We start from the raw sequence: 15,689 nt of genomic DNA on the forward strand, positions 1-15,689 counted from the left end.
AACCCGGTCGAAAGCCTTCTCAGCATCCATTGCCACAAGTACCTCTACCTCCTTACTCTCCGGGGCATCATAATCACATTCAGCAGCCTTCTTAGGATGGCCACCAGCTGCCTGTCCTTGACTAACTCGGTTTGATCTTCCATAATGACGTCTGGCACACAGTCCTCAATCCTAGCCGCCAAGGGCTTGGCCAGAATTTTAGCATCTACGTTGAGCAGAGAGATCAGCTTATAGGACCCACATGCCTCCAGGTCTTTGTCCAGTTTCAATATCAGCGAGATGGTGGCCTGTGACATCATTGGGGGTAACACCCCTCGGTCTCGTGCCTCATTAAAAACGCTAGCCAGCACCGGCCCCACTATCTCGGAGAATTTTATGAAACTCCACCGGATACCCATCCGGCCCTGGGGCTTTACCTGATTGCATGGCCCTCAAGCCCACCAATATTTCTGAAGTCCTGATCGGGTCCCCAACCAGTCTACCAATCCCCAATCCCCTTCCCACTTTTGGGAAGGTCAGTTCATCCAGAAAGCGTCTTATCCCCTCCCGCCCCAGGAGTTCTGAGGATTAAAGCTTGCTATAGAAATCCCTGAACACCTTTTTCAGCCCCGCCGAATCCCCTACCAAGTTTCCTGCCCTGTCCGTCCTGTCCCTATGTGCTCTGATCGAAATCAGCTCCCCTCTCACCACAGCCTTCAGCGCTTCCCAGAGCACCACCGCTGAGACTTCCCCTGTGTCATTGACGTACAGGTAGTTTTGCATACATTTCCTCACCCTCTCACACCGCCTCGTCTGCCAACAAACCGACCTCCAGCCTCCATTGAGGGCGCTGAAAACTTTCCTTGCAGACCTGCAGATCAACCCAGTGTGGGGCATGGTCCGAAATAGCGATCGCCGAATATTCTACATCCGTCACCCCCGCTAACAAATCTCTGCTCATGATGAAAAGATCAATTCGGGAATACACCTTATGAATATGTGAATAGAACAAAAACTCCTCCCCCGTCACCCGTCACCCCCCCTCTACCATCTCCAGAAGCCTTTTTTGTTGGTCCTTCAACCTCTCCATCTCCACCTCCCCCACCGTTTGGTGATCCTCCTGCTCCTCCAGCGCCTTTTCCAGCTTCTGGATCGTACGATCCTGGGCATCCAGCCTGTGCTCAGGGCCCTCGATATACTTCTGAATCGGGTCTATACTGTTCCGCTGCAAAGCATTAAAGCCCTCATGAATGACCTTCAACAGATGCTCCGTTGTTGGCTGGGCTGTCTGCATTAAGGGTCCGGAAGTCGGCCATATTGTCCTCAGCAGCAGCTTGTACACTGCCCTTGTTTGCCCACTTCTTCAACTGTTTGCGATTCTTTCTGCTTCTTAATTCCATACACCTGTGTCTGGAGTCAGTGCCTGAGTGCCTATGCCTTCCGAACTAGCACTCAAAAGTACAAAAAAGTTGGGGGGAAAGGTCCAAAAGCACCAAATGTGTGACTTACTCCTCCATAGCCGCCCCTGGAACCTCCACCTAACCTTTTTGAACACTAAGGGCAATTTATCTTGGTCAATCCTCGTAACCTGCACATCTTTGCACTGTGGGAGGAAACCGGAGCACCCGTACAAAACCTACGCTGACGCGGGGAGAAGGTGCAGATTTCCACAGACAGTGACCGAAGCCGGAATCGAACCTGGGACCCTGGAGATGTGAAGCAACGGTGCTAACCACTGTGCTACCATGCTGCCCATCTTACCCTCAGACTATTACCTCTTGTTCTAGAATGCCTGAAAGACGTGCGGTTAGGTGAATTGAACATTCTGAATTCTCCTTCTGTGTACCCTAACAGGTGTCAGAATGTGGCGACACGGGAAGTTTCACAGTAACTTCATTGCCGTGTTTTTTTTTTAAATTTAGATTACTAAATTCATCTTTTCCAATTAAGGGGCAATTTAGCGTGTTCAATCCACCTACCCTGCACAACTGTGGGTTGTGTGGACAAAACCCAGGCAAACACAGAGAGAATATGCAAATTCCACACGGACAGTGACCCAGATCTGGGATCGAACTTGGGACCTCGGCGCCGTGAGGCGGCAGAGCTAACCACTGCGTCACCGTACCGCCCCATTGCAGTGTTAATGTAAGCCGACTTGTGACAATAATAAAGATTATTAGTATTATTTTAAAATTTTAGAGTACCCAATTCATTTTTTTTCCCCAATTAAGGGGCAATTTAGCGTGGCCAATCCACCTAGCTTGCACATCGTTTTGGTTATGGGGACAAAACCAACGCAAACACGGGGAGAATGTGCAAACTCCACACAGTGTCCCAGAGCTGGAATCGAACCTGGGATCTCAGTGCTGTGAGGCCGCAGTGCTAACCTCCTGCGCCACTGTGTTGCCCTCGATTATTATTATTATTAAGAGGGAGTAGCCTCTCCAAATCTACTTTTCCTTTCCATTTCTTTTCTCATTCTGAGGGGACTTTGGTGACTTGCAGCAACTGAAGCGAAAGGAAGTTTGTATGTTGCACACATGTTGAGTTCAGTATTATAGACATATTTTTGTCTTGCAGCCTGCATGGAGATTTTCAGGCCTCTGCCCAGGACAGGAAGCAGTGAGCATGGATCTGTCAATCAGCCTGAATCAGCACCTTCTGAGATTTGGGAGGATGAATATTACGTACAGTAGAGTGAGAATGGAAACTAGAATTGTCTGTTCTCAACTTGCATTTTACAGGATATTAGACGAAGATTTGAAGAAAAAAACGTCACTTCAGGATTTGGAAGAGTCATTTGGTTTATCGGGACCTGAATATCATCAGGAAACCATCACAGCAAAAGACGCCTCTGGGGTTAAGGGCTGCCAGTCAGGCAAAGGTATAGAATGGAAGTAAACACAGGAACGAAGCATCACACTGGATTGGTTCCAGGAGAATTGAGTGACAACTTCAGCGACGTTACCATGGAGTGTGGTTGTTCATTGTGTTAAAGTAAAAGTAAGAAGTCTTACAACACCAGGTTAAAGTCCAACACTAGTCGAATCACTAGCTTTCGGAGCACTGTTCCTTAGGTGAATGAAGAGGTGGGTTCCAGAAACATAGATACAGACAAAGTCAATGATGCAAGACGATACTTTTGAATGCGAGTCTTAGCAGGTAATTAAGTCTTTACAGGTCCAGACGGAGTGATTGGAGAGAGGGATAATTACAGGTTATAAAGAGGTGCGAATTGTCTCAAGCCAGGACAGTTGGTAGGATTTTGCAAGCCTAATAATGCAGAATCGCCGAGCAGAAACTTATAGCCAAGTTCCGCACACGTGAGTACGGCCTCAACCAAGACCTTGGATTCATGTCGCATTACATTCACCCCCCCCCCCCCCCCACCCCCCCCCCCCCCCCCCCCCCCCACCCCCCAAACCATCTGCCTGGGCTTGCGAAATCCTACCAACTGTCCTGGCTGGAGACATTTCACACGTCTTTAACCTGGGGTTACCCCTCTTCCCAGTCACTCCGTCTGGACCTGTAAAGAACATTTATTATTATTTCTACTCTTGTAATATTGTACTGTAACCATGTTATATATTTTCAGTAATCTCTTACCTCAAAGTTTATCTTTGGAATTAGTTTCCTACAGGGACCAGTGGAGTCTGGGAGTCATTGAATATATTCAAGGATGAGCTAGACAGAATTATTTGTTTTATTATAAGTTCTCTGTTTTTGTTTTCAATTAAGGGTCCCTCTCCCTTGGACATGTGCAGTTCCAGACCACCCATCCACCTGGGATAGAGCAGTTTCACCAGCATGGGAGGATTGTGGGAGCTGCGCCCGCCATTACTTGTCCAGAGCCATCTCCAACCTTATGAGACTCGGATGAAAAATGAGGGGGTGGACATTGACCCCAAACTGACACAAAGTACATGTGGGTAGTCACTGGATTTGATTGTGACGCCACCCCCCTCTCACCAAAACATCTTTTTTAAATTTAAAGTACCCAATTCATGTTTTTTCCAATTAAGGGCCAATTTAGTATGGCCAATCCACCTACCCTGCACATATTTGGGTTGTGGGGATGAGACCCACACAGACACGGGGAGAATGTGCAAACTCCACACGGACAGTGACCCAGGGCCGGGATCAAACTTGGGTCCTTGGTGCCGTGAAGTTAGACAGAATTCTGATTGATGAGGGAGTTGAGGATCATGGGGAACAGGTAGGAAAATGGACTGAAAGTTAAGATGAGGAGTGAATTCTTCACTCGAAGATGTGGTGAAACTTTGGAATTTTCTACTCCAGAGGACTATGGAGCCTCATTCATCAAGTATTATCCAGATCGAGTTGATAGGTTTCGAGATGTTGAAGTCACCAAGGGAAATGGGGAATAGTGTGGGGAAATGGTGCTGAGCTAGATCGGCCATTGAGCTCATGACAGGGTTGAGCAAGTTCAATGTGCCAAATGGTCGACTGCAGCTCCTATTTGCACTGGAAGCTCATCAGCGCATTCACACTGGGGAGAGACCATTCAGCTGCTCTCTTTGTGGGAAAGGATTCAGTCAGTCATTCACCCTGCGGAGACATCAGCGAGTTCACACTGGGGAGAAACAATTCGCCTGCTCTCAGTGTGGGAAGGGATTCACTCAATTATCCAGCCTGCAGAGGCACCAGTGGGTTCACACTGGGGAGAGGCCATTCATCTGCTCTCAGTGTAGGAAGGGATTCTGTGAATCATCCACATTGCCGAGACACCAGCAAGTTCACACTGGGGAGAGGCCGTTCACCTGCTCTCAGTGTAGCAAGGGATTGTGTTTCCTCGTACCTGCTGAGGCACCAACAAGTTCACAATTGATTACAGGGGTTGGATTCTGCTGTTATTGTTGCTCCTCAATTACATCCAGGACTGCATTTTGTTCATTCTGACAGTTGGTCAATGGGGAGGGTCGGAGGGTTTCTTTCTGCTGGACTGGCCTTCTCACGACTGATGCTTTTGAGCCTTGTGGCAAATTTCATAAGGATCACAGAGTGAAAGGGTGTTTGGAAGGTAGATGCCAGATAGTTCCTGTTTCTGTTTGGAACCCCAAAGCATGCAGGTTTAGATGAAGATAGGCTTTGGTGGTTACATGGTTCTGTCACAGAAGGAAACTGTCAAGCTATGAGGGGCAAGTTGATTGGGAACATACAATAAAATGTGTAATGATACACAGGCAATCGCATTTAAAGAATTACACATATTTATATAAAATATAGATTCCTTTCAGAAACAAAAATCCAACAGGGAAAGTGACGCAACCGTGGCTAACAAGAAAAATTAAAGATTCCATTAGGTCAAAGGAAGAGGCTCATTGATAGATTATAGGTTTATTGCTTCACTGATTTATTGGTACCTTGAAGAATCAATGCAGTATAATTCTTAAATTCAGTATACATACAGACAGAAAATGGAATATCCACAAGGCAAAGTCATTGTTTCATATAAAAATATGAGAATTGCTGTACAGCAACTTGATGTGTCAGAATCTAACACGGTTTCAAGAAAAGTTGCATAAAAGCCCTCGTAATGAATAAACCATTGTTCTACAAATACATGTAGTAGTGAAAAAGTATCGCAGCCTCAGCAACAGAAACATTCACAAAATGTAGCAAAGCCTGAGCAACAAGCAAGGTTAATGCAGAACACCTTATCTTCAGAGGATTGGTACATGTGGCAGGAACATGTAGACATTTAATTAAATTGATAGATATTAATGAATCTTAAGTAATGACCAATGCCTGGATAACAAATCATGCTCCAAGTGACGGAGAGTTTTTTGAATAAATCAGGAAGCCTCAGCTGAGAATTTGAAACCAATAAGGGGTTACACCATTGATAAGAATTTCTTTAAGAATAAAGTTTCATGACTAAAGTTTCTTCTGTATTCATGCTTTATGAAATTATGAACCATCTATTGATTTCCTAATATTTTCTCATGTTTTTGTTTAACTCTATTATGTTTTGATGTATTATTTGATCTGCATTTTGATTTATTTTTATGCAAGAGAATCAAGGTGGATAATTAGCAATAAAGTTGTATTTTTGGACACCTCCAATCAACCAGATCTTGGTCTCATTTTTGAAGATAAAATAGATCTTATCACTCATATAGTTGCCAAAATAAGTGCAACCCTGACGATTGGAAACTTGTTTGAGAATTCAGCAAAGGAGGATCAAGAAACTCATAATGAGTAAATAGAATGTGAGAGCAAACTGGGGAGAACTGGAAAAGCTCCAATAGGAATGTGAAAAGGGAAAGATTAGCAAAGACCAATGTGGGTCCATTCCAGGCAGAGACAGGAGAGTTTATAATGGGGAATGAGGAAATGACACAGAAACTAAACAATGTGTGTCTGTCTTCATGGTGGAAGATACAGAAATTGTCCCAAAAATATGAGACCCCCAAGGGACCAGTGAGCACGAGGAACTGAAAGAGATTAGAATTAGTGAAAAAGTAGTACTGGAGAAATTAATGTGGTTGAAAGTTAATAAATCCCCAAAAGCTGCTGCTCTACATCCCAGAGTGTTGAAAGAGGTGGCTGTAGAGATAGTGGATACATTGGTGATCATCTTTCACAATTCTATAGATTCTGAAATGGTTCCTGCAGATTGGAAGGTGGTAAATGTAACCCCAATATTTAAGGAGGGAGAGAAAAAACAGGGAACCACAGACCCATTAGCCTGACATCAACAGGAGGGAAAATGCTAAAATCTATTAGAAAGGATGTGATAACATACAAATTAGGAGCAGGAGTAGGCCACTCGGCCCCTCGAGACTGCTCCACCATTCAATAAGTTCCCGGCTGATCTGATAGTAACCTCAACTCCACATTCCCGCCGACCCCCCAATAATCTTTCACCCCCTTGATTATCAAGAATCTATTCAACTCAGTCTTCAAAATATTCAAAGACTCTGCTTCCACTGCCCTTTGAGGAAGAGAGTTCCAAAGACTCCCAACCCTCAGAGAAAAAAGTTCTCCTCTGCCTTAAATGGGCAAGTTATTACTTTTAAAGTGACTCCAATTTCTAGATCCTCCCACAAGAGGAAACATCCTTTCCACATCCACCCTGTCAAGGCCCCTCAGGATTTATGCGGTTCAATCAAGTCACCTAAACAGCCTGTCCAATCATTCCTCATAAGACCAGCCTCCAATTCCAGGTATGAGTCCAGTAAACCTTCCCTGAACTGCTTCCAACACATTGACATAATTCCTTAAATGAGAGCAATACTGTACACAGTGCTCCAGATGTGGTCTCACCAATGTCCTGTATAACTGAAGCATAACCTCCCTACTTTTGTATTCAATTCCCCTCACAATAAACAATAACATTCTATTAGCTTTCCTAATTACTTGCTGTTCCTGTATACTCGCCTTTTGTGATTCATGCTCTCAGATACCCAGATCCCTCTGAATCTCAGAGCTCTGCAATCACGCAGCATTTAGATAATAAGCTTTTTTATACTTCTGGCCAACAAGGACAAATTTACATATTCCCACATTATTCTCCATTTGGCAGATCTTTTCCCACTCACTTAACCTATCCATATCCCTTTGTAGTCTCCTTATGTCCTCTTCACAATTTACTTTCCTACCCATCTTTATATCATCGGAGCCGGAGTTGGCCATTCAGCCCGTCGAGCCTGCTCCACCATTCAATACGATCATGGCTGGTCAACCACTTCAATGCCTTTTCCCCCACTATCCCCATATCTCTTTGTGTTATTGGGATTTAGAAATCTGTGAGTCTCTGCTTTAAACTCACTCTGCGACTGAGCTCCCACAGCCCTCTGGGGTCGAGAATTCCAAAGATTCACAACCCTCGGAGTAAAGAAATGTCTCCTCCGAGACCGGTCCTAAGTGGCTTCCCCCTTATTTTGAAATTGTGTCCCCTGGTTCCAGACTCTCCAACCCAGGGAAACATCTCGCCTGCACCTCCTCTGTCTATTCCTTTATGGATTTTATAAGTTTCAATTAAATCCCTCATTCCTTGAAACTCTAGAGAAAAAAGACCTAGTATCCCCAATCTCTCTTCATAGGACAGTCCTGTCAAACCTGGAACAAGTCTGGTGAAACTTTGTTGCTGTTCTTCTGTGGCAATACCTTTCCTAAGGTAAGGGGAGTAAAACTGCACACATTACTCCAGCTGTGGTCTAAGCATTTCATAATGATCGATGTCAAGGCCATCGGATGGTATTCATTGAGGCACGTTGCCTGGTTCTTCTTTGGCACCGGTATGATGGTGGTCTTCTTGAAGCAGGTGGGAACCTCAGAACGGAGTAGGGAGAGGTTGAGGATGTCCGCAAACACACCCGTCAGTTGGTCAGCGCAGGATCTGGGTGCATGGCAGGGATCCCGTCAGGACCTGTCGCTTACCGAGGGTTCACTTTCAAGAAGGCCAATCTGGCTTTGGAGGCTATGACGGTGGGCATGGGTGTGTCCAAGGTTTGTTGGTTTCCTGCTCGAAGTAAGCATAGAACGCAGAGTTTGTCGGGGAGGGCTGCGCTGCTGCTGAAGACTCTACTCGGCTTTACTTTGCACGCATTATGTTATTTAAGCCTTGCCACAACCAACGAGAGTCCATGTCGTTAATCTGTGATTCCAGCTTAGTCTGGTATTGTCTCTTGGGAGTCCTGGTGTTGTCTCTTGGAGTCTGTGATGGCTTTGCGGAGGTCATACCTAGATCTTTTGATTAGGTCAGGGTCGCCTGTCTTGAATGCCTCAGACGTGCCCTTCCAGAGGGAGTGAATCTCCCGATTAAACCATGGTTTCTGGTTGGGTAACGTACGTACTACCTTCTTTGACACACAATCTTCTACACACTTGCTGATGAAGTCTGTGACGGTGCTGGTATACTTGTTTAGGTTGGCTGCGGGGTTCTTGAATATGGACCAGTCCACTGACTCCAAGCAGTCACGTGGGAGCTCTTCTGTTGCCTCGGACCAGCGTTGCACGACCTTCTTAACCGGATTCTCCGCTTCAGTTTCTGCTTGTATGCCGGGAGAAGGAGCACCGTCTTGTGCTCCGATTTTCCGAAGTGCAGTCAGGGGACGGATCGAGAGGCGCCCTTGATGTTTGTGTAGCAGTGGTCAAGGATGTTGGGGCCCCTGTCGGGACAGGAGATGTATTGGTGGAATTTTGGCAATACACTCGAGGTTGGCCTGGTTAAAGTCCCCGGCCACAATGAACAAGGCCTCCGGGTATTCTGCTTCATTGTTATTTATAGCGGTTACAATTCATCAAGCGCCTTCTTCACTTCCGCCTGGGGTGGGATGTAGACCGCCGTGATGATCGCAGAAGAGAATTCCCATGGAAGGTAGTATGGACGGCACTTCACAGTCGGGTATTCCAGGTCCGGGGAGCAGTAGTTCGCCAGGATCGCCACATCCTAGCAGCAGGAGGAGTTGATGAGAAGACAAATCCCTCCACCCACTTCAGTCCTGGATGTGATTAACAGCAGGAATAACAGCAGAATTTAACCCATCATCACTTGTGAACCCTTTGGTGTCTCAGCATGTTGGACGACTGAGTGAATCCCTCCCCACAGTGAGAGCAGGTGAATGGCTTCTTTCCAGTGTGACCTCACTGGTGTCTCCGCAATGTGGATGACGTTTGAAACCTCTTTGTGCAGAGAGAGCAGCTGAACAGTTTCTCCTCAGTGTGAATGCGCTGGTGGGACATCAGTACCAGAGAGCTTTTAAACCCACTCCCACAGTCGGAGCATTTAAAGGGTCTCTCATTGGTGTGAGTGACATTGTGGCTCAGCAAGTGATGACCGAGTTAATCTTTTCACAGTCGGAGAGGTGAACAGGCTCTCCCCGGTGTGACCTCGCTCGTGTTTTATCAGGTTGGATGAGGTTCTAAACCTCTTTGTGCAATGAGAGCAGCTGAACGGTCTCTCCTCAGAGTGAATGCGCTGGTGGGACATCAGTAGCTGTGAGCTTTTGAAACCCTTCCTGCAGTCAGAGCATTCAAAGGGCCTGCTCTTGGTGTGAGTGACATTGTGTTTCTGCAGGCTGGATAATTCAGTGAATCCCTTATCACACACAGGACAGATGAACGGCTTCTCCCCGGTGTGAACTCTCTGGTGGCTCTGCAGTCTGCATAACTGAATGAATCCCTTATCACACACAGAGCAGATGAATGGCCTCTCCCCGGTGTGAATTCGTTCGTGTCTCCGCAGGTTGCCAATGACATTGAATCCCTTTTCACACTGAGAGCAGATGAAAGGCCTCTCTCCAGTGTGAACTCGTTCGTGTCTACGAAGGTTGCCAATATCAATGAATCCCTTTTCACACTGAAAGCAGGTGAAAGGCCTCTCTCCAGTGTGAACTCGTTCGTGTTTCCGCAGGCTGCCAATGTCAGTGAATCCCTTTTCACACTGAGAGCAGGTGAAAGGCCTCTCTCCAGTGTGAATTCGTTCGTGTCTCCGCAGCCTGACACTATCAATGAAATCCGTTTCACAGTGAGAGCAGGTGAACGGTCTCTCTCCAGTGTGAACTCGTTCGTGTCTCCGCAGGTTGCCAATGTCAGTGAATCCCTTTGTACACTGAGAGCAGGTGAAAGGCCTCTCCCCAGTGTGAACTCTCTGGTGGCTCTGCAGTCTGCATAACTGAGTGAATCCCTTCCCACAGTCAGAGCAGGTGAACGGCCTCTCCCCAGTGTGAACTTGTTCGTGTCTCCGCAGGTTGCCAATGTGAGTGAATCTCTTTTCACACTGAGAGCAGGTGAAAGGCTTCTCTCCAGTGTGAACTCTCTGGTGTCTCTGCAGTCTGGATAACTGAGTGAATCCCTTCCCACAGTCAGAGCAGGTGAACGGCTTCTCTCCAGTGAGACTGCATTGATGCCTTTCCAGCTCGTTCGGGCCTTTGAATCCCTTCCCACAATCCTCACATTTCCATGGTTTCTCCATGGTCCGGGTGATCTTGCGTCTCACCACGTTGGATGATCAGTTGAAGCCTCATCCACACACACAACACATATACAGTCTCTCCCTGCTGTGAATGGTGTAGTATTTTTTCAGGCTGTGTCACTGGTTAAAGCTCTTTCCACAGTCAGTGCTCTGTAATAGTCCCACATGGGTGTGTGTGTGTCTCAGTGCTTTTCCAGACACACTGATGTTTAAAATATCTTGAAGCAGACAGAATAGACAAGCATTTCTCCTTCTAGATTCAAAGGCCGATGATCTTCAGTTCCCAAGAATTGAGTGACTCAGTCAGTTCTTGACATGATATTTAGTTTGAGATATCGGCCTCAAACTCCTCTCGTTCTAACTTCCTGCAAACAGATTTTACAATAGTAATCATTGTCAGTACAGGATAGAAACTCAGAACTGACAATTCTAGTTTATATCGAACATTCTTTCCTCTCTCTTTCCCTGAAATGCTCTAAATCTCTATCCCACACACTCTCCCTCTATTCTCACTCTGCTGTATCTAATATTCACCCTCCCAATTCTCCTGAAGGTGCTGATTCAGGCTGTTTGACAGATCCAAACTTCCTGTCCTGGACACAGAGACCTGAAAATCTTCATGCAGGCTGCCAGACAGATATATGTCTATGTTACTGGATGAAAGTCAAAGAGATCTAGGAGTACAGGTCCACAGGTCATTGAAAGGGGCAACACAGGTGGAGAAGGTAGTCAAGAAGACATACGGCATGCTTGCCTTCATTGGCCGGGGCACTGAGTATAAGAATTGGCAAGTCATATTGCAGCTGTATAGAACCTTAGTTAGGCCACACTTGGAGTATAGTGTTCAATTCTGGTCGCCACACTACCAGAAGGATGTGGAGGCTTTAGAGAGGGTGCAGAAGAGATTTACCAGAATGTTGCCTGGTATGGAGGGCATTAGCTATGAGGAGCGGTTGAATAAACTCGGTTTGTTCTCACTGGAACGAAGGAGGTTGAGGGGAGACCTGATAGAGGTATACAAAATTATGAGGGGCATAGACAGAGTGGATAGTCAGAGGCTTTCCCACAGGGTAGAGGGGTCAATTACTAGGGGGCATAGGTTTAAGGTGAGAGGGGCAAGGTTTAGAGTAGATGTACGAGGCAAGTGTTTTACGCAGAGGGTAGTGGGTGCCTGGAACTCGCTACCGGAGGAGGTGGTGGAAGCAGGGACGATAGTGACATTTAAGGGGCACCTTGACAAATACATGGATAGGATGGGAATAGAGGGATACGGACCCAGGAAGTGAAGAAGATTGTAGTTTAGTCGGGCAGAATGGTCGGCACGGGCTTGGAGGGCCGAAGGGCCTGTTCCTGTGCTGTACATTTCTTTGTTCTTTGTTCTTTTGTTGAAAGTGTGTGTAATATACAGACTGTATTCACTTACTTTCCCTCCCAATTTTCCTGAAGGTGCTGATCAACAAATCTAAACTCACTAAAACCTGTACAAGAGTAGAAAATCTCCATATAAGTACATTTACTGATTAGAGATGGGGAAATTCTTGAGGAAGAATTTTATTTAGTCATGGAGTGGTCATGACAGGGAACTCACTGCACACAAGGGTTGTGGAAGTTATTGAGATGATTCATAATTTAAAATAAAATAGGATGGTCACTTCAAGAAAATAAACTTGCAGGTGAACAGGGATATCGAGGGGGAATGGGACTGACTGGATTGCTGTACAGAGAGTCAGCATTGACTTGAGTTACCAAATGGATTCTGTCAGTGCTGCAATGACTGTATGACTGGAAATATATAATGTAGGTACAGTACTATATTACAAAACTAAAAATAATAATACATTTATTTTATTACAGAACCACCAATAATATATATAATACGTACCATATAACAACACTAGACATATCTTTGTCCGATATTAAATTTTTAAAAATTAATTTACGGCATGTGGACAATGCTGGTCAGGCCAACATTTATTGCCCATCCCCAGTTGCCCTTCCAAAGTAGTGGTGAGCTGCCTTCTTGAACTGCTGCAGTCCTTGAGGTGTTGGTACATCCCCTGTGCTGTTTTTTTAAAAAATTTGTTTTTTATAAATTTGAATTACCCAATTCATTTTTTTCCAATTAAGGGGCAATTTAGCATGGCCAATCCACCTTACCTGCACATCTTTGGGTTGTGGGGGCGAAACCCCACGCAAACACGGGGGAGAGTGTACAAACTACACATGGTCCCAGAGCCGGGATCGAACCTGGGACATCGGCGCCGTGAGGCAGCAGCGTTAACCACTGCTCCACCATGCTGCCCTACATCCCCTGTGCTGTTCTGGAGGGAATTCCAGGATGTTGCCCCAGGGACAGTGAAGGAACGGCAATATATTTCCAAGTCAGGGTGGTGTGTAACTTGGAAGCAAACCTCCAGGTGGTGAGGTTCCCAGGTATCTGCTGCTCTTGTCCTTCTAGATGGTTGTGGGTTTGGAAGGTGCTGTCTGAGGAACCTTTATGAGTTACTGCAGTATATCTTGGACATGGTATACATGGCTGCTACTGCTTGTCGGTGGTGGAAGGTTTGAATGTTTGCAGAAGGCGGCGCAATCAATCAGGCTGCTTTGTCCTGGATAGATTCGAGCTTCTTGCGTGTTGTTGGAGCTGCACTCATCCAACAAAGTGGAGTGTATTCCATTACACTCCTAACATGTGCTTGTAGATGTCTGGTGGACAGGCTTTGGGGCATCAGGAGGCGTGTTACTCGCCATAAGATTCCCAGCCCTTGATCTGCCATGGTAACCACAGTATTAATATGGCTAGTCCAGTTCAGTTTCTGATCAATGGTAACCCCCAGGATGTTGGTTGTGCGGGTTTCAGTGATGGGAATGCCACTGAATGTCAAGGGGTGGTGGTTAGATCCTCTCTTGTCGGAGATGGTCATTGCCTGGCACTTGTGTAGCAACGGATGTAACTTGTCACTTATCAGCCCAAGTCTGGATATTGTCCAAGTCTTACTAAATTTGGACACGGACTGCTTCATTGTCTGAGGAGTTGAGAATGGTGCTGAACATTGCGCAGTCATCCGCAAACATCACCACTTCTCACCTTATGATGGAAAGGAGATCATTAATGAAGCAGCTGAAGATGGTTGGGCCTCTGATACTGCCCTGAGGAAATCCTGCAGTGAAGTCCTGGAGCTGAGATGATTGACCTCCAATCACCACACCCATCTTCCTTTGTGCCAGGTATGACTCCAACCCGTGAAGAATTATCCCCTGATTCCCATTGACTCCAGTTTAGCTGGGGCTCCTTGATGCAATACTCAGTCAAATGCTGCCTTGATGTCAAGGGGAGTCACTCTCACCTCACTTCTGGCATTCAGCTCTTTCGTCCAAGTTTGAACCAAGGCTGTAATGAGGTCAGGAGCTGAGTGACACTGGCGGAACCCAAACTGAGCGTCCAGGAGCAGGTTATTGCAGAATAAGTGCCACTTAATAGGGCCTTTGATGATTCCTTCCATCACTATGCTGATGATGGAGAGTATTCCGACAGGGAAGTAATTGGCTGGGTTTGATTTGGCCTGTTTACTGACCCCTTAAATGTCAGCCATCTCCTGGGGAAACCAGCCCTTTAATTGTTAACATTAGGAACAGACCATCCTTTTAGCCAGACAAATAAATGTGTCAAGCTGAGGGAGCAAAGGATGTCAATGTCTTTAAGAGAGAGAGAGGCCTGGGCCAACCTTTCCAGAGTCTGACCCTCCCTGAATTCACTTCCGTTCCCTTCAGTTGCTGCAAGTGACCAATTGAAGGTGAGAATGAGAAAAGAAATGGAAAGGGGGAGAAAAGAAAGTGTTTTACTCACAGGAGTCTGTGTGCAGCTCAAGCTCATTCAAGGTTGGGGGGAACAACAGCTTTGCTCGGCAAAAACCTCCATGTCCAGCTTCCGCATTGAGACAATGGTGGAGCTCTGATTGGCGGAGGGGCAGAGTCTTTCCGGTCCTCCAAGTTTTCCCATTGGTCAGCATCTGAGCGGTAAGGTCAGCGGAAGAGAGCTCACATGCGCATGCGCAGCATCCCCACTCCCTGAGACATGCGCAATCCCGGGTCAGGGGATGGGAAAACCACCGACGGCCGGAACTGTCAGGCGGTTGCCTGGAAACCGTCTCGAGGAAGTTTTGGGGGCGAGGAAACAGAGGGTGGGGGTTGGGCTCGCGTGTCTGCGCGCCGGCGTGTGCGCTCTAATGCAGTGACGTCACCGCGGAGCGGATTGATTCGTATTGGCTGATTTAGAGAATGAGGGCCTTTGTGATGTCACAATGTGGAGGTTGAAGGGTTTCAGACTAAAACTTCCTCTTCTACCAACATCTGGGAGCAAATCAATGTCTCCCCCTTTCAGAAGTTCATAAGGTATAGGAGCAGGATTAGGCCATTTGGCCCATTGATCTGCTCTGCCATTCCATCATGGCTGATCTCATCCTGGCCTTTTCTTCCCGGTCCTGAGAGTTCTTCAGAACCCTTCGACCCAATTAACAATCTGTCCAACTCCTCCCTAAATTTACTCACTGTCCCAGCTCCTCCGCACTCTGGGGTAGTGAATTCCACAGATTCACAGCCCTTGGGAGAAGCAGCTTCTCCTCAACTCTGTTTTGAATAGGGCAGCACTGTGGCCCAGTGGTTAGCACTGCTGTCTATACGGTGCTGAGGACCTGGGTTCGATTCTGAACCTGGGTTCGATCCCGGCCTGAGGAGTCATTGGTAACTTGCAGCAACTGTAGAGAAAGGA

The 15,689-nt window shown here is 46.5% G+C and overlaps 1 protein-coding gene across 1 annotated transcript; it reads right to left on the reverse strand.

Moving 5' to 3' along the window:
* Positions 1-5,321: 5,321 nt before the first annotated feature.
* On the reverse strand, positions 5,322-14,875 carry LOC140420509 (uncharacterized). Its single transcript, XM_072504514.1, has 2 exons — positions 14,769-14,875; positions 5,322-11,286 (listed from the first exon to the last, which is right to left on the reverse strand). The coding sequence occupies exon 2, from the start codon at positions 10,919-10,921 to the stop codon at positions 9,746-9,748; it is 1,176 nt and encodes a 391-aa protein (XP_072360615.1). The 5' UTR covers positions 10,922-11,286; positions 14,769-14,875; the 3' UTR covers positions 5,322-9,745.
* Between the last annotated feature and the right edge of the window lie 814 nt (positions 14,876-15,689).

The sequence above is a fragment of the Scyliorhinus torazame genome, chromosome 5, assembly GCF_047496885.1.
Source record: "Scyliorhinus torazame isolate Kashiwa2021f chromosome 5, sScyTor2.1, whole genome shotgun sequence".
In the NCBI taxonomy this organism is placed as follows: domain Eukaryota; kingdom Metazoa; phylum Chordata; class Chondrichthyes; order Carcharhiniformes; family Scyliorhinidae; genus Scyliorhinus; species Scyliorhinus torazame.